A 26,646-nucleotide genomic window follows, 5' to 3' on the forward strand; every position below is an offset into this window, starting at 1 on the left:
TTGTAATAAAATATTTCTATTTTAAAAACCATACTACTAAACTGAGGATTCTACTTTGGAATAATCCTGGTGACTTTAGGGCAAAGGTTACCTACTTTGCATGTTACCTATTAGTTAATTAATCTTTAAAGGTAAGAGTCTCACACTGAGTAATTTACTCAACATTTACAAGATCCTCAAACAGTATCTGTACGGCTCCTCCAGAAGTCACACTACTTAACTATCAACAGCCCAGACTCTAGCTCTGCAGAGTAGACTGGCCATTGGACAAATGGTAGCACAACCTGGCTTCTAGACTGACACCTAGCCCTCTCTCTATACTTTCAGGGTGACTGTCTTAAGTACGATTTTTCAAATGTCTACTAGCCTAAGGAATTCCTAAAACTACAATTGTAAGGAAATAAAGTAGATGTAGAACCCAGTTTACCCTGCTTAGGAGATTTGTTGTATTAGATTGAATGAAATAAAACATGATTTTTTTTTTTTTTTACGTCAAGAGCAACCAAATATTGGCAACCTTACATGATTCAAGCTGTACTCAGGAATCCTTTAGTTCCGGATTTTTTTGTCTTCTCACCTGACGTCAACCTTTTCCTGGTCTCCCTGCCCACCTTCTCAGAATTTGCCTTCAAATTCTACTGTCTATCCTGAAGCCAGCTGAGTCCCACTAAGTTCTGCCAGTCAACCCAACATCTATTTCATACGCATTCATTGACTACCTTCTCCGAACCAGGGACTGAGCAGACAAACTGCTGCTGATACAAGGGCAGAGGGAAATCTGTCCTAACCTTTGAGTCTAGTTAGAAATGCAAACTTTAAAAACATATATTATCAGTTCAGTGACAGAAATATGTCCAAAGAGTTATAATCAAGTGCTTATCAAGAAGCATAATCATGCTTGGGGGAAGAAATGAGGAAGGTTTCAAAAAAGAGTTGACATTTGGATTGTGCCTTGAAAGCTATGTAGGATTTCCTGAATGAAACAACGTGGAAAGGTATTATAGGCGGTCACAATGCCAAATGCTAGAGCCTGGGGCCTGAAAGAAGACCGAACATTCTGGGAAAGGACCAATAAATTGATAGGGCTCAATGATAGAATGCAGGGAAGTGAGAGGAGATTGGTGAAAGATCTTAAAGGAACATTGCATTTTCTTTATCATGTGGGTGAGCCACATTTTTCAAATTAGGGAAGTAACATGTTTCAAAATATAATTTTGCAAAATTCAGGAAAGCTTGTTTTTCTTTGATAATCTGTGAGACTAGAAGGAAAGAATCAAGCAAAAATGAGTCAGATCTATAGGCTTTAAAAAGGTATTTATTGTTTTTTTTTCTAGTGATAAAAGAAATACAGATTCAGTCTTAGCAACTCAAATATTATAGAAATATGCAACATAAAGAGCAAATGCTCCTTGTGATCCAACCTCCCAGACCCAAAGTACTGGTATGGATTACTTTAGACTTCTATTTCAATGTATAAACCAATATATTAATATAATTTTTAGTAAATATATGTATAAACTAATAAATATAGAGCTACCTCATTCTTTTTAATGGCCGTGTAATATTCTCTTGCATTAATGTACTATAATTTATGAAATCAATCCTATTTTGTGGACATTTGAACTGTTTTATTTTTTATGATTATAAACAATACTGGGACAAATTTCTTTTTACATAAACCTTTGCAAACCTGTGTTCTGTAGGATACATTCTTAGAAAACCTTTAAGAAATTGACCTAAGGGAGAACAATCATTTGTTATTTTAATAAATATTGCCAAATTGCCATCGTAAAAGTTGTATCAACTTATATCCCAACAGTGTATGCAGGCCCCAATTTCCCTAAGAAAGGGTGGGTTTTTATAGGCAGTCTGTTCTTAGAGAGATTTCAGAACCTTGAGACTCTTCATTCAACTCTGTGAATGTCTCTAGTTCACACATGTCTCTGGTTTCTAATAAATTAACATTAATAGCAGCTCGAAGATTTGCCCAAAAAAGTCTACATTTACGCCTATCCTTGGGCCATTCCAAGTATGCTTTCTTTTCCATGAGATCTTTCAGCTTTGGATACCTGGTCGGAATGCAGTAGAGTGGAATGGGTTCCAGTAAGATAAGAATTGCATACTGAGAAGTTTCATGGAAGAGACTGTGATGGGCAAAGTAGAATTCATAATGGCACCACTCACTCTGGACAAAGTTGGGAGATAAAACAAAGATAGACTTATAACTTTTCTCAATGTAGTTTAGGATATTTTCAGTAACTGTCTTACCAGGGTCAAAGTTTCCCTCATGAAGGCAAATTAAGTCAGAACCATCTTCTTTTTCTAGATTGGGGATCAATTCGTATTTCACCCAGGCAGAATCATGTTCACTATATGAAATAAACAAAGGGAGTTGGACATTTCTTTTGAGTTGTTGGGTTGTCTTCCTTACCCTGCGCCATGTCTGTATCCATTGACCTAGCATCCTGAGATACCAGGACAGATCAAAGTGGCGGCAGCAGAAGACCATGGCCATCCCCAGAACTAGCATGATAACTACAATAGTGACAATCAACAGAGTGGTGTTGCAGGTTAATTCAGGAAGGTAAACATCCTTTAACTGAGTCCCCTTTAGATTCGAAGGGTATTCACAGATGTATGAATCTGACCATCCAACCAACATGCCCTTTGAATATTTTTCAAGCTGAATGAAATTTCTTAATTCACAAGTACACCAGAATGGATTTCTTCCTGCATTTAGAGTCTTAATTTCCTTACAGCTCTGAAAAAAATCCAGAGATGGGCTAACAATTAAGTTCATTTCAATGTTTAGAACTGAGAGTTTTTTGAAATGACCGCACCCAGGAAGATCAGTTAGAAAATTAAATGCAAGATTTAGCTCTTGCAAAGACTTCAGATGAATAATCTCTTTAGGGACAGTTTGAATTTTGTTATTATTCAGGTCAAGTATTTGAATACTTGTGGGCAAACACTTGAAAACAGAATCAGCAAATTTATTGGATGACAGGTTCATGGTGATCAAGGTTTCTGGCCAAAAGCAATTTTCATCATTTTCATGTTGTAACAGATTTTGGCTTAAATCTAAAAGCTGCAAGGATGTGTTGTTAGCAAAACAACTCACTAAAGAAAGTGTCTCCAATTTATTACCCTTCAAAATGAGAATGTTCAAATGAGGCAATTGGATAGGTTTTTTAAATATTTCATCTGTTAAGATATTATTAGCAAAATTTAAATATTGGAATCCTGTAGGATAAACAGGGAATAGCATGTGTGGCATTTGTGCATCTGATATTGTCAGGTTTTCTATATCCATTTTGGTAAAAAATAAGTAGACACTCTCCTGTGGAATATTAAAAATTCTAAAATATACATGCTCCAATTTTATAGTTCTCATTACGGTATTTGAGTAGTCAAATGAATTGTGGTCAAGATAAACCGTACCTCCAAAAGTCACATGTTGAATTTGGAAATATTCTACTGATGTATGCCAAACAAATTGGAAGATAAGGAGAAGATCATCCCAAAGTAAATCAACTTTATTAAGTAACAGAATAGATGTCTTGGAATTCTCTAAAATAAGATTTTTTTCAGTTTCATAATTTGCAAATCGGCTTTTGCCATCTATATTTGTCATTTCTAATATTTTCGAAGTCTTGATTCCATCACGCAGAAGAACCCAGAAATTTGTGTCCATTGGTAAAACTATGTGAAGTTTTGTTGTATTTAAGATGGGCAGGCTGCCTTCTTCATAATAAGAAAGAGTTCTCAATCCTAAAAAAACAGCATTTAGATGCAAATAAGCAATTTTCTGGAAATCTGATTTTTTTATTTTTGCCCCACTCAAACCTAGGCTTTCCAGGTGAGACATGTTGCCAATCTCCTCACAGGTGGGCATGGTGTCGAAGTCATTGAAAGACAGATCTAAATGTCTGAGACCTGCCAGTGAATACCAAGTCATAGTCTTCAGTCTGTTGTAAGACAAATCTAAATATTTTAACTCCTTGTTAAATTCAAAGGTCTTGATGTCCAGCTCTTGGATTCTGTTATGGCACAGAATCAAAACTTTCAGTTTAGAGACAGAATGAAAATCTGAACTCTGGAGTTGAAAAAGGAGGTTGTAGGATAAATCAAGTGTGGTTGTGGTTGGGGGCAAGTCTGCAGGAACCTTTCTTAGAGACATGTTAGAGCAATTGGTAGTCAATTCCCTTTCTTCTGGAAGCTTTGAAGCCCAGCCATACACTGACATGACAATACTACAAAATACGTAAGTGCTTCTTATATGTTTCATTGTAGTCTCGAGAATTTTATCACTGGGTTTCTCATATGAATGATGAACATGAGTTCAAAAACCTAAAAAGACAGCAAAGAATGTTAAGTGGTTATGTGGTTTGTTAAATCCTGTAAGATTTTTTTTTAATGCCAACATATGACTATATTAACTAAGAGTTTGGAATAGGGTCCCAATGTGTACACTGAGTCTTTGGACTTGGTCTCAGAGCTTGACTCATAGATTTTCAAGCCAGTAATTGTGCCATATCTCTATCACTGAGGCAAATCAGGATTCCCCAAAGGGGGAACTATAATAGTTGGCAGAAGTACCTCTCTCTTAGTTCAGCTTAGGACCTTTATTGCCAGGACATACTTAACACCCTCCCTCACGTTCCCTTTTGATAGCCTGAAGGCTTTATGAAAACTGAAAGTAATTTTTTAAAAACTTCCTGTTTTTAAAGCAGTTTAAGGTTCACAGCAAAATTGAGGGGAAGATACAGAAATTTATTTTCCATACTCCCTTGCCCCAACATGTGCATAGCCTCCCCCATTGTCAATATCCTCCAGCAGAGTCACACATTTGTTACAATCAATAGACCTACATTGACACATCACAATCACTCTAAGTCCTATGATTCACTCAAAGTTTATTATGATTCGCTCAAAGTCCATTATGATTGACTCTGGGTTTTGTAGGTACTATGAGTTTGGACAAATGTATAATGACATGTATCCATCATTATAGTATCATACAGAGTATTTTCCCCACACTAAAGATCCTCTGTGCTATGCCATTTTCTGCACACACACACACACACACACACACACACCCCTAGGCAACCACTGATGTTTTTATTGTCGCCATAGTTTTGTCTTTTCCAGAATATCATATAGTATGTGGCTTTTTCAGATCGGCTTTTTTTCACTTAGTTACATGCATTTAAGTTTCCTCCATGTCTTTGCATGGCTTGATAGCTCATTTCTTTTTAGTGCTGAATAGTCTGGATGTACCATGGTTTATGTATTCATTTACCTACTAAAGAACAACTTGATTGCTTCAAAGTTTTGGCAATTATGAATAAAGCTGCTATAAACATCTGTGTGCAGGTTTTTGTGTGGACATAAGTTCTCAATGAAAGTAATATTTTAGCACCTAATACTGTGGGCCCCTGAATTGATGTTATGAGCTGTTCCTCAATTTTTTGTATTTATGGACACAGAGAGTCCCTGGAGCGAATATCTGACTTTCAACAATACTTACCAATATACATGGAAGGTCCAAAGCATAGAAATAAACAGAATGGTTCCTGTCCTTATGCCTCCATATGTCTTCAGGTTAGTGCAAAAGCAATCTGGATCACTGTGAAACAACAATAATAATGATAAAAACATTTCCCATTTCTTGGAGGCTTTCTATATCTATATGAAGATATATTCTGAACCCTTCATACATATCATCTCATTTATCACAAAACTCTATGAGGGAAGTATCATTTTTTGCATTTTACAGATGAGGAAACTCATGGGTGCAGAATTCTGAGGCCTGTGAGAAGAGTCAGCCTCCAAGTTGTTTGATCAAAGAACGGAGGTGGTTGGAGAACTAAGACTTTCACAGTGTTCATTGCTCAAGGTATGTACTAAGTACCTACTCTGCAGAGACTTTTCCAGGTACTGGGCATATAGCAGTGAGTACAACAGGTAGAATTTCTGTTTCTACACAACTTACATTCCACTAAGGGATAAGAAAAGAGAGACTATGAACCAAATAATTAATTTATATCTGAGGTGGTGATAAGGACTAAAACGAAAAATAACTTTTAGATGAAGGGGACAGAGAGTGACTGGGAAGTGATATTTTGTGTAGGGCAGTCAAAAATGTCCCTCTGATATGGTGGCCTTCACGCGGAGACTTTCAGGGGGTGAGGGAGAGGACGCTTGCTTCTGGGGGAAGTGTGTTCTGCAGAGAGAACAGCGAGCACCAGTTTGAAAACCTGCTGTGGGAGCATGCTCAAAAAATGTGAGGAACAGCTAGACTGCAGTTGGGCAAGTGCACTGAAGGGGAACTTGTAAGGAGCCCAGATTTTGCTTTTTTTTTAAGAAAGACATCAGTGGAGGATTTAGAGTAGAGGAGTCACAGGCTCTGGTGTACCTTTTGAAGAGCCCTCTGCTTGTCAGGTGGAAATGACTGGAAGAGCGCAAGGCTGGCAGGGAAGATCCCCCGGGACACTGTCCAGAAATGCAAGAAAGAAGGCAGTGGGGGAGGTGGCGAGAAGTGGTTAGATTCTAATGTTAATTTAGTAAACTCTTCAACTTGACAGCCTCCCACATCAGACACTCAGAAATCACCAACGGAAGGTAGTGATCGGTGGTGTGAGTTTTCCTGCTTCAGCTTGCACGTGTCCACTGCACCTTGACCCTCAGGCTAACCTCAGACTGGTCGCCCCCATAGACAAGCAGGAGGAACAAAGGCACACTCCTCTAGAAGGGTGCTATACAGCGAGACTTCTCTCTACTACTCATGCAGACCACTGTTCTGAGAAGCTGTGCTCAGCGGAAAAAGGACATAAAAGGCCCTAGGTGGGGGTGGGATTGAACCGATGTTAGCCTGGGATTGGCCTAGGGTTTTCAACTTTCCACTGAGATATTTCCTTCATGCTATTTCTTCCAGTCCATCCTGGGTAGTCCTTGATCATCTTTTCACATACTATTTAGTATAGCATCCAACGATCAATGTAAGAACAATTATGAATATAAAGAGAAAGCCTCTATGATGCACGGTAATTTTCCAGATTTCAGGAATCCAGCAAAATAAATTGGTTACCAGTACCATAATTTTAATCCATTACCCACATTTAAGATGACCTGAGTAACTTGTTCTGTTTGATGAATCTGTGCATTTATGTCTATTCAGCAAGTCTAATGGCATCTCCACTCCATATTGAGTCTATCATGCAAATGACACAGTGGCCACTTGGTGTCTTTGGGGGTAACAAGAGCTAGCATTCATTGAGCAAGTAATATAACTTTATGTAGATTGATCCTTACAACAACCACCTTATTGGGTAAGTGATATTGCTATTCACTCTTTACAGATATGGAAGATGGTGATCCTCTAATTGTCTCACGCACAGAGTTAATTCATAGTGAGTCCAGAGCCTGGGCTCTTAGCCACTCTAGGATGAGTCGAGATAAATTTGTTTTCAAATTATGTTATACTACATTAATCGCAATGAAATTATATGTACTAAGTCATATTGATTTTTTTTTATGAATTTTATTTATTTTTTTGTTACAGATATTTTACCTTTTTACCCCATTGGCACCCCCCCACCCCACCCCCCCTCCACCCTGTCCCCGGCTTAGTTGTCCATGTCCATTGGTCATACATACATGCATATAAGTTCTGTGGTTTATCTCTTCCCACCCCCACCCCCCATCCCCTCTTCTGAGAGATGTCAGTCTGTGCCCTACTTCCATGTGTCTGGGTCTACTGTATTCCTCAGACTGTTATGTTCATTATATTCCGTATATAAGTGAGATCATGTGGTATTTGTCTTTTTCTGCTTGGCTTCTTTCACTTAGGATAATACTTTCCAGGTCCCTCCATGTCGTCTCAAAGGATAAGAGATCTTTCTTTCTTACCGCTGCATAGTACTCCATTGTGTATATGTACCACAGCTTTTTGATCCATTCGTCTACTGGTGGACACTTGGGCTGTTTCCAGATCTTAGCTATTGTAAAAAGTGCTGCTATGAACATGGGGGTACATATATTCTTCCTGATTGGTGTTTCAGGCTTCTTAGGGTATATTCCCAGCAGTGGGATCACTGGGTCAAATGGAAGTTCAATTTTTAATTTTTTGAGGTAGCACCATATTGTTTTCCATAGCGGCTGCACCAGTCTGCATTCCCACCAGCAGTGTATTAGAGTCCCCTTTTCTCCACACCCTCGCCAACACTTGTTGTTTGATGATTTGTTAATGGCGGCCATTCTGACAGGTGTGAGGTGATACCTCATTGTTGTTTTAATTTGCATCTCTCTGATGATTAGTGATGTTGAGCATTTCTTCATATGTCTCTTGGCCATTTGTATGTCCTGTTTGGAGAGGTGTCTATTCATCTCCTCTGCCCATTTTTTAATTGGGTTCTTTGTCTTCCTTCTGTGGAGTTGTATGAGCACTCTGTATATATTGGAAATTAACCCCTTATCTGATACATCATTGGCAATGATGTTCTCCCATACAGTGGGTTGCCTTTCCATTTTGATGATTGTTTCTTTTGCTGTGTTTCTCTTGTCTTTACTCCACTGTATGCTCTTGCCACCTTTGTCAAATATTAATTGAGCGTATTGCCTTGGGTCCATTTCTGGGTTTTCAGTTCTGTTCCACTGGTCTATATGCCTGTTCTTGTGCCAGTACCAGGCTGTTTTGGTTACAGTCGCTTTGTAGTATAACCTGATATCTGGTATTGTGATCCCACCTACTTTGTTCTTCTTTTTCAAGATTGCTGTGGCTATTCGGGGTCTTTTTTGGTTCCATATGAACTTTTGAAGTATTTGTTCTAGTTCTATGAAATATGTCGTTGGTATTTTGATGGGGATTGCATTGAATCTATAGATTGCTTTGGGTAGTATGGACATTTTAATTATGTTAATTCTTCCAATCCATGAACAGGGTATGTGCTTCCACTTTTTTATATCTTCCTCTATTTCTTTTTTCAATGACCTGTAGTTTTCTGCAAATAGGTCCTTTACTTTTTTGGTTAAGTTTATTCCTAGGTATCGTAATTTTTTTGGCGCGATGGTAAATGGGATTGTTTTTTCAGTTTCTCTTTCTGTGAGTTCATCATTGATGTACAAGAATGCCGTCGATTTCTTGACGTTAATTTTGTATCCTGCTACTTTGCCAAATTCATTTATTAAGTCTAATAGATTTTTGATGGAGTCTTTAGGGTTTTCTATGTACAATATCATGTCATCTGCAAATAATGACAGTTTCACTTCCTCCTTTCCAATTTGGATCCCTTTTATTTTTTCTTCATGTCTGATTGCTGTGGCTAAGACTTCCAGTACAATGTTAAATAAGAGTGGCGAAAGTGGACATCCCTGTCTTGTTCCTGTTCTTAATGGAAATGTTTTTAGTTTCTGTCCATTGAGTATGATGTTGGCTGTAGGTCTTTCATATATGGCCTTTATTATGTCAAGATATGATCCCTCTATTCCTACATTGCTGAGCGTTTTTATCAGAAATGGATGCTGGATTTTGTCGAATGCTTTTTCAGCATCTATTGATATGATCATGTGGTTTTTATTCTTCATTTTGTTATGTGGTGTATCACGTTTATTGATTTGCGAATATTGTACCAGCCTTGCATCCCTGGGATGAATCCCACTTGGTCATGGTGAATAATTTTTTTGGTGTATTGCTGGATCCGATTTGCTAGTATTTTGTTCAGGATTTTGGCGTCTATGTTCATCAGGGATATTGGCCTGTAGTTTTCTTTCTTCGTAGTGTCTTTTTCTGGTTTTGGAATTAGAATTATGCTGGCCTCATAGAACATGTTTGGAAGTCTTCCTTCTTCTTGAATTTTTTGAAATAGTTTGAGGAGAATGGGTGTTAGTTCTTTTTTGAATGTTCAGTAAAACTCCCCCGTGAAACCATCTGGGCCTGGGCTTTTGTTTGCTGGGAGAGTCTTGATTACCTCTTCAATTTCCTTAGTTGTTATTGGTCTGTTCCATATTGATTTTTTTAACATTTCCTAATACACAGTCCAAGGAACTTAATAAGCGAGTCTGCAAATGTCACCCAAATTAGGTTTTATGTCAATTATTTACAAGGACATGGATTGAGTCATTATGTTGAACACTATCTTGTTTAAGCCACTGTATTTTGTTACAGCAGCCAGCCTATGTCCTAACTAATGTACTCTCACAGTTAGAATAAAACCCAAACCTCTGACACTGGACTACAACACCCTTCACGAGTTGCTCTGGCTTCCTTCTGGGATCTCACTTCATATTACTCTTCTCCTGGTCTGCTACACTCCAGTCATATTTGCCCCAATTTTGTTCTTTGGCCACACCACACTGCATCCAACTCTAGGGCCTTTGCACTAGCTTTTTCCCTATGGTTGGCATGCTCTTCCCCCAATTCTTCCTTGGCTGGATTTTTCTTGTCATTTAGATCTCGGTTTAAAGTGTATCCCCTCTAAGAGACCTGACTTGACTACCTGATCTAAAGTGGTCAGCTTGCTCTTAGTTCATATCACCTTATTTTATTCCTCTTCAAAACAGAGCGCTTACCACTCTCTAAAACGTTTGCTCACTTATTGATTGATTATCTCCCCTACCTCTCATGCCCATGAGAGAAGGGAGCTGACAGTCTTGTTCACTTCCATATTCTCGGCACATAGAATTCTGCCTGGCACATAGCACATGCTCAGTAAATACTCTTTAAAATGTATATATGGGCCCTGGCCAGTTTGGTTCAGCGGTTAGAGCGTCGGTCTGCAGACCAGAGAGTCCCGGGTTTAGGGTTACTGCTAAGGGCATGTACTTCAGTTACAGTTTGTCCCCACCCCAGTTTGGATTGTGTGGGTGGCAACCACTTGATGTGTCTCTCTTGCATTGATGTTCCCGCTCCCCCACCCCACCACTCTATCTGAAGATACATGCAAAAATAAATAAATAAAAAATAAAATAAAATGTATACATGAATGAATAAATGATTTCAGTTTTATATTTATATATATATATATATATATATTTTTTTTTTTTTTTATCCTCACCCGAGGATATTTTTCCATTTTTTGTACAGATAGAGTGGGAGGGAGAGAGAGGACGGGAGAGAGAGACAGAAACATCGACGTGAAGGGACATATCGAGTGGCTGCCACCCACACGACCAACCAGGGCCGGGGACAAACTGCAACCGAAGTACATGCCCTTAGCGGGAACCAAACCCGGGTCTCTCCGGACCGCAGGCCGACGCTCTAACCGCTGAGCCAAACCAGCCAGGGCTCAGTTTTGTATTTTTTAACACAAGGTGGTACATAATATTCTCTCGAAAAATATGCGTTGAATGAATGAATTTGTGCTGAGAATTCCTGGTATGATGCAGTGCATTATGATTACAGAATTAGTTTAGTGTTAGGGATAAATAGATCGGTGGCTAAGTCCAATCTTAGCCACTCAGTGGCTGTGTTAGCTTAGACCATTTATCTAACTGCTTAAAAGTTCCATTTTCTCATCTATAAGGTAAGTTTTATGAAGAGGCATAAAAGAGATATATGCCTCTAGAGTATAAATCATCACTAGCTTATTACAAATGGCAGCAGTTATCAGGGTCAGAACTAGGGTGATTTCAGGAACAAATTTTAAGGGACATCAAGAAACGCATTAATCAAGATAAATAATGTTTTAATGAAATATTTTTAAAAATTAAAGTTAATGCAAAAATTTGTGATGAACAAAATATCAACATTTTTCATAGAGACAGGATCCGTATTACTGATTTTCCTTCTGTCTCAGGCTGCAATATGGCATGGCAGGAGGCTGGCAATTCTAGTCATTAAGCTGACGGAGGTGTTTTGACATTATCATCTCACAAAATACTTCAATCTAGGGTAACTTATTTTAAGCTCCCAGGTCTAGGACTCACGGCTCTTGAAAAATGCAGCAGAATCTAATACAGTTGCCTTCTCTGGCATCCCTGAGTTGAGATGTCATAGCTTCCATTTTTTACCCACCTCTTCTCCCTGTCCATTACCACAACCTCCTCTAGAACTTATTCGAAAAAAGGGAGAGGAACTAACTCTTTTAAAACTTCTCTTAATAAAAAAGGAAAATGTTCTGTTTCAGGCAATGCATTATGACATTTCATTAATTTTTTTTTAATCCTCACCCACGGATATTTTTCCATTTATCTGATTCAGATAGAGTGGCAGGGAGGGAGGGGGAGAGAGAGAGAGAGAGAGAGAGAGACACATCTGATTGCCTCCTGTACAATCCCAAACAGGGCTGGGGACTGAACTGAGGTATGTGCCCAAACCCAAGACTCTTTAGTTCAAGGGCCAATGCTCCAACCACTGAGCCAAACTGGCCAAGACCATTAAAATATTTTTTAAATTAGGACATATACTTTTCATGAAATATACATCCAATAAGTATTATTTATTGTCATATTCCTACTACTATTACTACTATGCTGAAAGCAGGTGAAAAACAGAATGACTTCTTAATAGCTCACGATTTAAAAGTCCAAGGCAAACGACACTTGACTATTGGTGGTTTGTCAAAGAATAATTCATCATCTAATTTCTCTTTTCCAAATTATGCAAAAAAATGATCTTTGCAACATAAGAGTAAGAATGACTGACATTTGTTCAGTGTTTTTATCTGCCTGGCATGGAGCTAACTGCTTTCTATATGTTATCTTGTTCAATCTGCTCAACAACCCAACAAAACGGTGGCTATTTTTATCCCTAGTTTACAAATGAAGTAGCTAAAATCCAGAGGTTAAATAACTTGCCCAATGTAACCCAGTGAATAAGCGATAGATCTCAGATTTGAACCCACACCTGTCTAGTCCCCTCTAGAACGCAAGCTGAAGGCATTTTGAACCCTGACATGAAGTTGTTTGGGATGTAATTATCAAGGTCGATTCCACCATCGGGGCCTCCTCCCTTCCCACCCCCATATGCCGCTCTCAAAAGTGGTAGGCAGCTGCAATGGGACACTCTGTCAGATGTCACAACATTCAAGAGACTTTGCCTACATGCATTAAGAGAGTTATAAATTCACAAGAATTAAAATAAAAGTCAGAAAGTGCACAGAACTCTTATTCATGGCTTGGTGTCTGGTCTGTGAGAGCTCTTCTGGGAATCAAATGCCCAGATGCTACCAGTCATTCTCTACGGCAGCCACATGGCCATCTTTGGTCATGTTGGGCTTCTGAAGGAACCTGAGCAAGATCTACATTGTACAAAAATCCATCAGCTGTGCCCCTACTTTTGAACATACAATGCAAATGCAGAACTTTTAAACTGTTAAGAAGCAACAAATATGCTTTAAATAAACAAGGAGCAGATGTCATCAACATGCATTACAGGAAAATTAAAGCTGGAGAAAACTCACCACCATGCCTGGGACCATCCACTCTAGGTAGAAGGGCTGACCAGGTTTAATCAGCAACCAGGGAAAAGAAACTCAAACCCTCAAATGTTTTCAAGACAATTCCTCAGATCAATATCCCCAAGGTCATTCAATAATCATTGATCTTCAGATTAACATAGACAAAATAATAAATACTAAAAATCTGAATAAAGCTACTTTTCTCCCATGTTCAAATGAATTCTTCTTTAGGAAAGACCCACGCAACCCTCATTTCCTTTTTATGAGTGTAACAACAAACAAGCCAATAGTTCTTACCCCCAGGCTCAGTGTCTCGCCAGAGCTGCAGGTGTAGATGAATCATTGACAGAGCCAGAATCAGCTCTAGGAGTAACTGAATCGAGCTTTTCTGTGAAGCTTAAGTTCCTTTGCCCTCTACTGCATGCTCCTGGTATTACATGTTGCATATATGTTAAAATCTTAGAGCACTTATTTTAAATTGCAGTAAAATACAGATACATAAAATTTACCATTTTAACCATTTTTAAGTGTAGTGCCAGCAAGTACATTCACATTGTTGTGCAACCATCGCCACCATCCATCTCCAGATCTTTTTCATCATCCAAACTGAAACTCCGTACCCATTAAACAATAACTCCTCATTTCCCCTGCCTCTCAGCCCCTGGTAAGCAATATTCTACTTGCCGTCTCTATAAATTTGATATCTCTGCTATCCTTATATCAGTAGGATCACATAGTATTTGTCCTTTTGTAACTGTCTTATTTCATTTAGCATAATGTTTTTAAGGTTCTTCCATGTTGTCGCATGAAGGAAATCAGAATTTTCTTCTGTTTTAAGGCTGAATAATATTCCATTGTGTGTGTATTCCTCATGTCGTTTATCCATTCACCCATCAGTGGACATTTGAATTGTATTTACCTTTTGATTATTGTGACTAGTGCTACTATGAACAGATATGAATATCCATTCAAGCCTCTGCTTTCAATTCTTTGGGGCATGTACTTAGAAGTGAACTGCTGGGTCACACAGCAATTCTATGTTTAATTTTTTGCAGACCTGCCATATGTTTCCCGCAGCATCTTAGAGCACTTGTATGGTACCTTACTTTAAGGTTCCGATCAGTTATCCCGCCCATCAAATTGGGTGGGATAGCTTGTAATCTAACTGGAAGAGAGTGGGCAGGGGTTAGATAGAGGCATTGTCATGTAATACGGTGGTAAAACAAGCATGGCATTAGTTATACAGATTGCAGAGTACAGATCAAGTTTTTCAAAGCAACACTTCTTGAGCTTTTATTTATACTTGACTTCAGAGTTGGGTGACACTACTAGAAATTATTAATGAAGATGAAAATTTCAAATGGACTTGTCCATAGCAGGAATGGTCAATTTTTTTTTTTTTTTTTTTATCATCCTCACCCGAGGACATTTTTCCATTCTTTGTTCAGATAGAGTGGGAGGGAGAGAGAGGAACAGAGAGAGAGAGAGAAACATCGATGTGAAAGGGACACATCGAGTGGTCGCCACCCGCACAACCAACCAGGGCCGGGGACAAACTGCAACCGAGGTACATGCCCTTAGCGGGAACCGAACCCGGGTCTCTCCGGACCGCAGGCCGACGCTCTAACAGCTGAGCCAAACCGGCCAGGGCAGGAATGGTCAATTTTTAAATGAATGATAAAATTGGTCTATGCAAATGTGAAATTGGGAGTGGGGTGGGGTGCATTGTTAAAACAAGAATTTTTTTTACAATAATATTTTTTAAAATAAAGTGTAATATGTGTATTTCTACATATATTTTAGGGGAAAACCATGCCATAAATAACTGTATTAAAAAACAGTAACAAAAACAGCCTATTACCCACCAAAACCTGTACAAACTTACCTGCAGGAGCCTGAATCACACCCATCAGGAATGTTGGAGAGGGTAATCCTAGTTTGTTGGAGGAACTAAACTCTAAAATCTCTACCTCTGAAATTCTCAAAGGACTACAATCATTCACATTCCATATTGCCCTCTGGAGGACAAATAATCTCAGGGATTTTGGAGTCCAAAAACATAATCTTCCTTTCCCCAGAGCCTAGCATGTTTAAACACTTTACACTGTCAGTGAATGGAGACATTTTTCTTTTCCTCTTTTTAAATTTATTTACCAAAAACAAGTTGAACCAAGTTTGAAAGTCGTATTCTGGGTCATCATCATCATCACCACCGTAGCTTGCATTTACTTCCTAAGTGCAGGGAGTATTACAAACAAGATATTGGCTAATCCTCACCACAGACTACCCAGAAGTTATAGAATTCCCATTTGACAGTTAATAAAACTAGTTCAGAGAGAACAAGAAACTTTCCCAAGATCATCATCCAGTGAGAGATGGAATTATGATTCAAAACCGAATCTGTCTGGCTCCAAAGCCTACAATGTTCTCACTACTCCAGGTGCCCCAGAGCTTATGTACTATTCCCTCTGCCTTCATTGGCAATTTCTAAAATTTTTAAATCTTTATTTGAAGTTTATTTGCAGTTAGAAATAAGAATAGTAACCTCAGAACCATATGTGTTGATAACTTTGAGATGGGATTTTTTCATTCCCTTCAAAAATCTTTCCTCTTTCTCTTTTTTCTATTCCCTTTTTCTTTCTTTCTCTCTTCTTACTCTGAGCTTTAGAGATATCTTCCATAATAATTCTCTCTCTCTCTCTCTCTCTCTCTCTCTCTCACACACACACACACACACACACACACACACACACACACACTTCCCCCTCTGTGCCTTCTCTTGATTCTGCTTGCCACATTTCTTCCTTCATATATAAATTGCGATGAACAGAGAGCCTTGGGTCACATCAAGTGGATGGAGACTTATTTCAGAGATGCTACAAGAAGTAAGGGAGCCTCACAGCGGCACACTGCCCATCCTCCCAGAGCTCTGGAACAGTGGCTGCCACAATGGCCATCTTGTTCCACCTCTCTATTCTGGTCATGATTCGACTTCTCTTTGACTCTTCCTCTTTCTCAATCTACTTCTCTTTCTACTCTCAGGTTCTCTTTATTGCTGCCTTGGCTTCTGTGGCCTTTTCTTAGTGTCATGGCTTATGGGCAGGACAGAGGCTCGTCTGGAGGGTATTTCCCCCAAGATAAAAAACCTGATTGGATCCTTGTCTCACCATCCAAAATGGAGCATCTCTACTTGGCACAGGATCCATGGACCACCTGACAGTCTGCTGACCTATTTTATGTCTTTTATGTCTAGGTTCCTGACCCAGGAAGGCAGGAAAGTCACACAATTCAAGGCTGCCGGCTAGGTGGAAGGAAAGGGCTGAGGATTCTTTCTCTCAAAACCACGCAGGTTAGCTTACAGTTTAGTATGGAGCCTGTGTTAACTGAATAAAGCTCCTCTGGTTTAATGATAAATATCAGTAAGAGAAAATAATGACACATCATCTCCCAATTTGGAACTCTTTGGCAGGGGACTCACCAGCACAAGTTCAATTTCCTTCCACCTTCTTAGAACCACCTCTGAGATCAGATATTTATATATAGGATTAATCTAACTTATCAAAATCTTGAGTTTGTTAGGTAAATTTTAATTGACTTTATACCTTCATTTAAGGATATTTTTTAGACTTGCAAGATATAATGAATTAAACTCTGTCCCCCAAAATTTATTTGTTGAAGTCCTAAACCCAGTAACTCAGAATGTGACCTTATTGGGAAATAGAATCATTATGGGTGTTATTAGTTATTATTAGGTCATTAGGGTGGGCCCTGATCTAATGATTGGTGTCCTTATATGAAAGGGAAATTTGGAGACAGGCAGGCATAGAGGGAAGATGGTGCAAAGAGATGCAGGGAAAGCCCTGGCTGGGTGGCTCCGTTGTTGGGTGCATTGTCCTGTACACCAAAATGTTTCAGCTTCAGTTCGTGCTCAGGACACAAACCTAGATTGCAGGTTTAATCCCTGGTCAGGGTGCATACAGGAGGCAACTGATCAATGTTTCTCTCTCACATCACTGTTTCTCTCTCTGTCTCTCTCTCTTTGTCCCCCCTCTTCCCTCTCTCTAAAATCAACAAAAACATATCTTCAGGTGAGTATTAAAAGAGAGGGACACAGGAAAAGGCAGCCTTCTATAAACTAAGGAAACGAGGCCTGAAACAGGTGTTCCTTCCATTCAAAAGGAAGCAACCCTGCCAACACCTTGATACTGGACTTCTAGCCTCCAGAACTGTGAGCCAATACATTTTTGTTGTTTTGGCCACTTAGGTTGCAGTACTTTGGTATATCAGCCCTAGCAAACTAACACACAAGTGGTGCTGAGCAACTAAAACTTGGTTATGAAATCTGGAAGTTCAATACAGGAAGTACAATCATCCTGGAGAAAACAGGAAAATCTAGTTCTGCTTGCAACTTCTATTACACAACAAGTGCTTTCATATATTTTTAGCATATGTTTCATGGTTGCAATTTTTTATCCACTATTATTCCTTATAAAAGTTTAAATAATGGCCTTGGCCAGTTTTGCTCAGTGGTTAGAATGTCGGCCCGCAGACCAAAGAGTCGCGGGTTCATTTTCGGCCAGGGGCGTGTACCTCAGCTGTGGTTTGTCCCTGGACCTGGTCCGGGTCTTGTGGGAGGCAACCAATAGATGTGTCTCTCTCACATCAGTATGTGTCTCTCTCTGTCCCTCACACTCTATCTGAAGATAAATGGAAAAATATCCTCAGGTGAGGATTGGGGGGAAAAAAAGTTTAAGTAATGACTTTCCTATATCACCAAGTTCTAACTCCAAAGCTAGAATTTCAAGACCCTTGACAATATGATCTTAATCTAACTTTCCATGCTTATATTTCACTGTCATTTTTCATAACCTTCATGGTTCACTCAAAATGAGACACCAGTCTCAGAATAGGCCTGGGTATTTCTCTCTTTTTTTTTTCTCTTCATCTCTCTACTTAGAATGACCTTTCTATTCTTCATCACACATTGAAAAATCCAAAGTTAACGTCTTCCTTCAAGGCCCAGTGAAAAAAACATTATTTCTAAGATTTAAGATATTCTTCACTCAGTGTATTTATTTTCTTGTTAATCCTCACCTGAGGATATATTTTCCATTGATTGTTTTAGATATAGTGGAAGGGAGGGAGGAGGAGAGAAACATCAATGTGAGAGAGACACATTAATTGGTTGCCTCCTGCATGACCCCAGTGCATGCCCTTGACTGGGAATTGAACCCACAATGCTCTAACCACAATGCTCAAATTGGCCAGGGCAACAGATGCTTCTCTTGATTACATGATAAATTACATAAATTCAGTCCTACCCAAGGAACAAGTGAATCCTTCATATGTTAGAAATTAACAGTTTATATCAAAAGTATATGATTTCATTTTTTAAATTTTTTCTTTATTGATTTTAGAGAGAGAAGAAGAAGATTTTAGAGAGAGGAAGAGAAAGATAAAAACATTGATGAGAGAGAACATCGACTGGCCTCCTCCTGCATGCCCTCCATCTGGGGATTTGGCCCACAACCTGGCCATGTGCCCTGACAGGGAATCGAACCAGTGACCTCTTGGTGCCTGGGTCGACGTTCAATCACTGAGCCACACAAGCCAGGCTCATGTCATTTATTTTTATTACCATGAATAAATGGAGAACTGGGACCAGAAAGTACACATTTTTATCTATTTTATAAATTCAAAATTATGTTTAGATTTGTGTTGATGGAAAATAAAGGCATTGTCAGAACTTCCAAAAGCAGGAACAGTGAAGAGGGGAGTATATTTAGATGAATATGTGCTCTATTTCCTTTGTTTGGTCCATCAACTTAATACAAATGGATGCTCTTAGATTAGCCCAAAAAAGTCCATGTTTGTTCTTCTCCTTGGGCCATTCCAAATAAGTCCTCTGTGCCATGAGAGTTTTGAGTTTGTGATAGCTCTTAGGAATGGAATACTTTGGAATGGGCTCCAGCAAGATCAGAATTAAGTTATTAGATCCTTCATGAAGGAGATTGTGGTGGGCAAAGTAGAGTTCATAATGGCACCACTCACTCTGAACAAAGTTGGGAGACAAAACAAAGATGGATTTGTAACTTTTCTCAATACAGTTTATGATATTTTCCACAATGCTCTTGCCAGGAACAAAGTTTCTCTCATGGAGACATATCCGTATACCTTCTTTTTCTAGGTTTGGTAGTAATTCATTCCTCACCCAGCCAGAATCGTGTCCACTATATGAAATAAAGGCGTGGAACTGAAGAGTTCTTTGGAGTTTGTCTAAAGATATGTTCCTGGCCCTATGCCGGGTCTGGGTCCACTGACACATCATCCTGAGATACCAGGGAAGATCAAAATAGATACAGAGGACAGTCACAGCAATAGCCAGCAGCAGCCCAGTGATCCCAATGGTGACAATCAGCAGAGCTGTGTTGCACGATAATGGAGACACATGAAAGTCCTTTAGTAGGGTTCCCTTATAGCTTCCTGGATAATCACACTTATAAGAGTCAGGCCAACCCTCTACCACTTCGCTTGATACTTGGCCTATACTTTGGATAAATTCTCTTAGCTCACATGTACATTGGAATGGATTATTCCCTGCATTTATGGACCTAATCTTCTGGCAGCTCTGGAAGAAATGAGCCGATGGGTTGGAAATTGAATTATAGTCAATGATCAGTACAGAGAGGCTGCTAAAGGTACCACATCCAGGAAGGTGGGCTAAAGAATTGGAAGCAACATTGAGTTCTTGTAAAGCTTCCAGACTGGTGACATTTTCAGGGATAGTGGTTATTCTATTATTGTGAAGATCAAGAACCTTGACCCTGGGAGGCAGACATCTGAAAACAGAGTCAGTGAGTATATTTGAAGACATATTTAAAGTTAATAAACTTATAGTCCAAGAGCAATATCCTTCATTTTCATCATAGCTTAGAGAATTCTGGCTAATATCTAATTGTTTTAGAGACTTCATCTCCTTGGTCATATGAACAATATTTGCTAGTTTTTTTAGTTCATTCTTTTGTAAACTAAGTGTCTCTAACCTAGTCAAGGTTTCACAATTGTTAAACACCATGTCTGTTAAGAGATTATTGGAAAAATCCAAATGGAGAAATGGGCTCATTTGGGATGGGCAAACCATGTGGACCATTTGTGTACCAGACACTGTGAAATTCTGGATCTTCATATTTGCAAAGATTTTATAGATGTAACTTTGTGACAAACTGAACATGTTACTAACAACTTGGTATATAGACAAGGCCTTCAGTGAAGTGTCAGGATAATAAAAATCTCTGACTTGAAGTTGACCTTGTAGTTTCACATTTAAAATTGAGAAATACTCTATGCTTGTATGCCAAACCAACTGGAACATCATAATGAAAGAATTCCAAGTTGTTTCAATGTTGTTTAAAGTAAGACTTGATAACCTTGAATTCTTTTGAAGTTTTGACAGAACATGTAAGAAATAAGAACATCCATGTTCTTCTAGCACACATTTGATATTAGACAGTTCCAGACTTACTGCAGTGCTGACTGACACATCCAAAATAAAGTTGAATTCCTTTCCTGTGGGGAAAACAATGTGCAAACTCTCTGTGTTAAGGTCTTGAAGGCTCTCAGGGTCTTCTTTTTCCCTGTAAAGGTCTCCTAAGACCAGTAAAACCTTATTGATATGCAAATGAGCAATTGACAGCACTTTAGATTTTTGTAACTGTGTGGCACTCAAACCCAGAAATTCTAGTTGAGACATGTTGCCAAACTCTTTGCAAATGGGCAGGGCATCAAATGCATTAAATGAGAGGTCTAAGTGCTTGAGGTTCACAGTAGGGTGGCACGAAATCTTCTCCAACTTATTGTGGGACAGATCCAAGTATTCCAATTCCTGGTTAAATTTGAAAACGCTCATGTCAAGATACTGGATTCTATTATGAGAAATTCTCAAAATCCTCAGCTTTGATAGTGATAGGATATCAGAAGTCCGAAGCTCAGATATATCATTTTGTGATATATCTAAGATTGTTGTTTCCAGGGATAGGTCTTTTGGAACATGAATGAGACCTCTCTTTGATCTGTCAACTAAAATTTCACTTTTGTCGGATAATTGGATTTTGATCTCAAGTATTAACATGAAGATGATGGCAAAATGGAAGATGGTAGAATTAGTTTTAGTCATTTTGTAGCAATAGATATTCCTAAGAATAGTTGCTATTCTTCAGATAATCTTGATACAGATACAGAGCCTGGGGGGGTGAAATCCACATTGAATGATTGCATTAAATTAGGCATGGCTGACATTAAACATTTTTTTACTAGAGACTCATAACATGAAGGCTACATTCTTTAGAGTCAAATAACCTAAAACCTGGGAGATACATATATTGATACATAATTATACTACCTCTAAAGTGTAATGGCTTGAATGGGTGCCACTCCCCCTCCCCCAATAGATATGTCCACCTCCTAAACATGTCATAATTTCTAGAAGCTGTGAATGTTACCTTATTTTGAAAAAATGGTCTTTGCAGAAAAATTAAGGACCTTGAGATGAGAAGATCATCCTGGATTATCCAGGGGTTCCTTAAATTTAATGATGTGTCCTTATAAGAGAAAGGCAGAGGAATAGTTGATGGAGACAGAAGAACAGAGACACAGAAGAAAGGGCCATATAAAGACAGAGGCAGAAGTTGAAGTGATACAGCCACAAGGCAAGGAATGATGATAGCCACGAGAAGCTGGAAGAGGCCCTGGAGAGAGTACAGCCCTGCTGACACCTTGATTTTAGACTTCTGGTCTCTAGAACCATGAGAAAATAAATTTTAGTTCTTTAAGCCACCAAGTTTATGGTAGGTAATGTGTTACAGCAGCCATAGGAAACGAACACCGATGGTTTTACATAGTCACAGAGTCCTCTGACCCTAACCCTTTGCAGATCACTTAGAATTTAAGCTAGGTATACACATTGGTGTACTTTCTACCTTTGACATATATTTTCCTAAGGCTTTCTTAAGTGTTTTCTTCCCATATGGTTGAATTCAGACCCTTTTTACATTACCTGTTTGTTTGTTTAATCTACACATGGTTTAGTGCTTAACTTTGTTCTGATTCAAAAGGTAATTAGATCATAGTAAATGGTCTCTCAGAAAATCAATTTATTTATTCAATCAATATTGTTATTGGCAACCTATTGGCCACCTTTTAAGAACTGAAGATAAAGCACTGAACAAGGTAAAATTCTAATTCTCAAGGAGCATATTTTCTAGTGGGGAGACAGAAAGTAAACAAATAAATGACTAAATGCAATTTCATGTAGTGATAAGTGCTATATAGAAAAATAAAACAAGGTCATTAATCAAGAATAATGGCAGGCGTAAAAAGGAAGAAATTATACCCTTTCAACAGCATGGATGTCCCCGGGGAACATTATACTAGGTGAAATAAGCCAGTCAGAGAAAGACAAGTACCATATGATTTCACTCATATGTGGAATCTAATGAACAAACTGTACTGCCAAGTAATATGGAGACAGACTCACAGATAGAGAGCAGGCTGACAGCTCTGGTGTGTGTGAAAGGAGTGTTGTGGGTGGCGAGATAGAGCAAAAAGGAAAAAAAAGAGAGAGAGGACTCATGACCATGGGCAACAGTGTGGTGATTGCAGGGGAGGGGTGAGAAGAGGGAAAAATAATTATTTAATTAAAACTGCCTTACTAGTGGGGAAAAAAGGGTAATGGCAGATACATACCAGTGGTTGAAGATGGTCTTTTTATTTATTTATTTATTTATTTAAATATGTTTTCATTTATTTTTTTAGAGAGAGAGAAGGGAGAGAGAGATAGAAACATTGATGTGAGAGAGAAACATCAATCGGCTGCCTCCTGCACGATTGGTGATCAGGCCCAAGACCCAGGCATGTGCCCTGACCAGGAATCGAACCAGGACTTCTCGGTCCGTGGGATAATGCTTAGTTCACTGAGCCACACTGGCCTCGTAAGGTGGTCTTTTTAGATGAGGTAGTCAGAGAGGGCTTCTCTGAAGAGATAGCACTGGGGTACAAACCAGAATGAAGTGAATGGGCAATCTATGGGAAGATCTTGGGGGAAAGCATTTCTGGTGAAGGAAAAGGCAAGTGGACAGGTCCTGAGATGGAAGTGAGGCTGACCTGTCTGAAGCATGGTGAAGAGGTCAATGTCAGCATGGAGTGAGCGAGGATGAGAGGAGTCAGGGCCAAGGTCATAGATCATGGCCAGGAGTTGGGCTTCTGTCCTGAGTGTGATCAGGTGCAATGAACAGTGAAAGGTTTTGAGGATGGGAGAAGTTTCCTCCTCTCTTATTCAGAAACCTTTTTAAATTCATTCATCCAATGTATATTTATTCCCTATGAAGTGTTTTGTTCTAGGTTATGCTTATTATACTAGTTATCAACCTACTGTAACTCAGAAACTATTTCGTTACCACCATTCCAATGGCACATGAGACCAGAGGGACTTGTGTTGGGATGAACCCTAGGGATACACCCATCACCCACAGAGACACTTTGAGCTGGTGCTATATGGCGACACAGATCTTGCAAGGATCTTATTCAAAATCTCCTAAACTGCATTTGACAAGCAAGCCATTACTATCAGCAAAACATCACATTCCTCTTCACATATCCCCTTCACATCCCTCAGTGGGCACAGAAGACCTAAATACAAACGGCCCTCTGTATCTCTGGATTCTGCACCTACAGATTCAACAAACCACAGATCAAAAATATTCTTAAAAAATTAATGTTATATTATTGCTGATGTGTATTACGTTCTTAAGTCTAAGATGGTTGCATCTCTACTGAACATGTATAGACTTTTCTTCTTGTCGTTATTCCTTCAACAATATAACAACTATTTACATAGCATATGTACTGTACTAGGAATTAAAAGTAATCTAGAGATTATTTAAATATGGAGGATGTGCTTAGATTATATGCAAATACTACACCATTTTATGTACGAGACTTGAACATCCAAAGATTTTGGTATACAAAGGGAGTCCTGGAACCATCCCCCATGGATACTGAAGGATGACTATAATTCAAGTCCCAGAAACAACCCTGCATTGCAAAAGTTCCCCAAGTTAGATGTGCAGATGTATCTGGTTTTGGAAACACTGCTTGGATTTACCTTTTTGTAGAGGTGCCCAGTGATCCTTTGTTATCCTGATTTCTCCTAATATAGGAGAGGGCCCAGTACCACCCCCTCCATCACCACTCATGAAGACTCTGCAAGGAAGGGGACACACACGTTAAAATGCATGTTAAAAGTAAACATGGCCTTTTACGGCATTGGTTGTATTTGGCTAAAAGTCCAGAAATTTCCCAGTTCTTCCCGCTGGCTTCCTGAAAGAGATACTCACACAAAGACAAGTGCTTAAATGAAAATCAAAATAATACTCAATTATTGTCTGCGCCAGTGCCTAATATCTCAAAACAGAACTATCTGGTAAAAGTAAGCCAAAGTCAAAGTGGTTTGGGCTTAAGGCTCAAATGGGGTTCCTTACTTATTCCTAAGCTTGAATTCAAGTCTGGGGATCTTTCTACCTTCTGGCCAACTCCAGTGTTCAAGGAAGCAGTACCATATAGTCAGGTGGCGTGGTATACAGAGAGTAACCAGAGACATAAGGGTCAGAGACAGGACCCCATGCATGGACGTGAGGGCTTAGTGCATAGTGAACCCACCACAAGCGAGACCAGAGGTGTCCTCTTTTCCTTAACAACAGCAATCACCACAAGGATTTAAATGTATAAAACTGTCCCCAAGCATTTAATGGCTTTAGCTTTATATGTAGCAAAATTAATTGACTCAACTATCTTCTATTTGCCCAACTTCCATTTTGCCCTTTTAATTATCATGATTAATTTGAAGTACTCAGTTGGTGAAACCATCTTTATTTCTGTGATTAAGAAATCAAAGTACTGTATATATGAGAAACAGTTTTAGGTAATTAAAGGATCTTTAAATTTTATATACCAAACTTGCTAAATTTGTGAAAATCAATATTTTTTGCTCAAAGTAACTAACACTGAATCTCATATACATTAGAACCTCAAAACTATTTTACCACGAAATAGAATGATTATTTGCTAAGTTGATTAGTAAAAGGATGCTTTAATTTGAAAGTATAAAAGTAAGATGTATCTATGTCAATTTCCACGATTATGGTAAGTTTAGCCTCCCAGTATATGACACGAAGCAGCAATACATTTGAATTGCCTTTGTTTGGAGACTGTGGGGGCATCGAATCAGGACTTTGACTTGTCTTAATAGATGATAACTACACAGCTTATCTAGCCCACTGAGTTCAGTTCACAAATACTGAGTCAGTCTTCTCTGTGCCAGGCCAGAGGTTGAAAAAATCGGAACCAGCACAAGAGCTTTGCTGCTTTGTTTCCTATGTGGTTTTGTGAACTTTTGCTTTTTTCACCTTCAACGCTTTTGATAAAGTTGGGTGAAGCCTGGGAAACATTTTTAAAACCTACAATTCCACCTGACTAGGAGCACCCCAGAACAGTTTCAGTGGTCTGAGTAAACAAAAAAGAATAGCTTCTGGGAACAGCCCAGAGAAAACGAAAATAAACCTACACATAAAAACAAGAGTTGTACGGCAGCACTGTCGCCAGGATCAATTCACCTTATGTCCCATTTTCCTCAGCAGTCTCACTACGAACAGATGGACGGAGAAGGACGGGCTGAAGAGCAATGCCACCCAAACTCCACAGCTTGCAGCTCTGTAAAAAAATCATGAAAAGCCCTGACTGGTTTGGCTCAGTGGTTACAGTGTCGGCCTGAGGACCAAAGGGTTGAGGGTTCAATTCCCCATCAAAGGCATGTACCTGGGTTGCAGGTTTGATCCTCGACCCCCCACCCCATTGTTGCCTGTCATGAAGGAGGCAACCAATTGATGTGTCTCTCTCCCTCCCTCCTCCCTACCACTCTCTCTAAAAAAAATAAAATAAAATTTAAAAATCTATGGAAAAATATCCTTGGGTGACGATTCACAAAAATGAAAAAAGAGAATCATGAGAAAATGTGTGTCACCCAAATTCTCATCTCTCAACTCAAAAAATAAAAATAAAAATAAAAATAAAACACTTTCTCTGACTTAGAACAAGGAACTGAAAAACAAATGCTAATTCAAACGATAGTACATACATATCAGAAATAACCAACTTAGCCCTGGCCGGTTTGGCTCAGCGGTTAGAGCGACCGCCTGCG

At 39.0% G+C, this 26,646-nt stretch overlaps 1 protein-coding gene across 7 annotated transcripts; it reads right to left on the minus strand.

Annotated features, from left to right (window-relative positions):
- Window positions 1–1,630: 1,630 nt before the first annotated feature.
- On the minus strand, window positions 1,631–26,153 carry LOC118626227 (toll-like receptor 10). Of its 7 annotated transcripts, none has more exons than XM_036255627.1 (4): window positions 26,014–26,153; window positions 24,556–24,653; window positions 5,531–5,629; window positions 1,637–4,350 (listed from the first exon to the last, which is right to left on the minus strand). In XM_036255627.1, exon 4 carries the CDS (start codon window positions 4,286–4,288, stop codon window positions 1,859–1,861), a length of 2,430 nt encoding a protein of 809 aa, XP_036111520.1. In that variant the 5' UTR covers window positions 4,289–4,350; window positions 5,531–5,629; window positions 24,556–24,653; window positions 26,014–26,153; the 3' UTR covers window positions 1,637–1,858. The 7 variants fall into 7 exon arrangements, with proteins under 7 accessions (XP_036111545.1, XP_036111520.1, XP_036111531.1 ...); XM_036255638.1 differs by having other exon boundaries at window positions 26,063–26,148; XM_036255629.1 differs by lacking the exons at window positions 24,556–24,653; window positions 26,014–26,153 and adding an exon at window positions 13,695–13,826.
- Between the last annotated feature and the right edge of the window lie 493 nt (window positions 26,154–26,646).

The sequence above is a fragment of the Molossus molossus genome, unplaced genomic scaffold (genome assembly GCF_014108415.1).
Source record: "Molossus molossus isolate mMolMol1 unplaced genomic scaffold, mMolMol1.p scaffold_m16_p_1, whole genome shotgun sequence".
Taxonomy (NCBI): Eukaryota; Metazoa; Chordata; class Mammalia; order Chiroptera; family Molossidae; genus Molossus; species Molossus molossus.

What these genes read in the sequence shown, in the direction of transcription:
- LOC118626227 (XM_036255652.1), bottom strand. Translation starts at nt 4,288, where the DNA reads ATGAAACATATAAGAAGCACTTACGTATTTTGTAGTATTGTCATGTCA.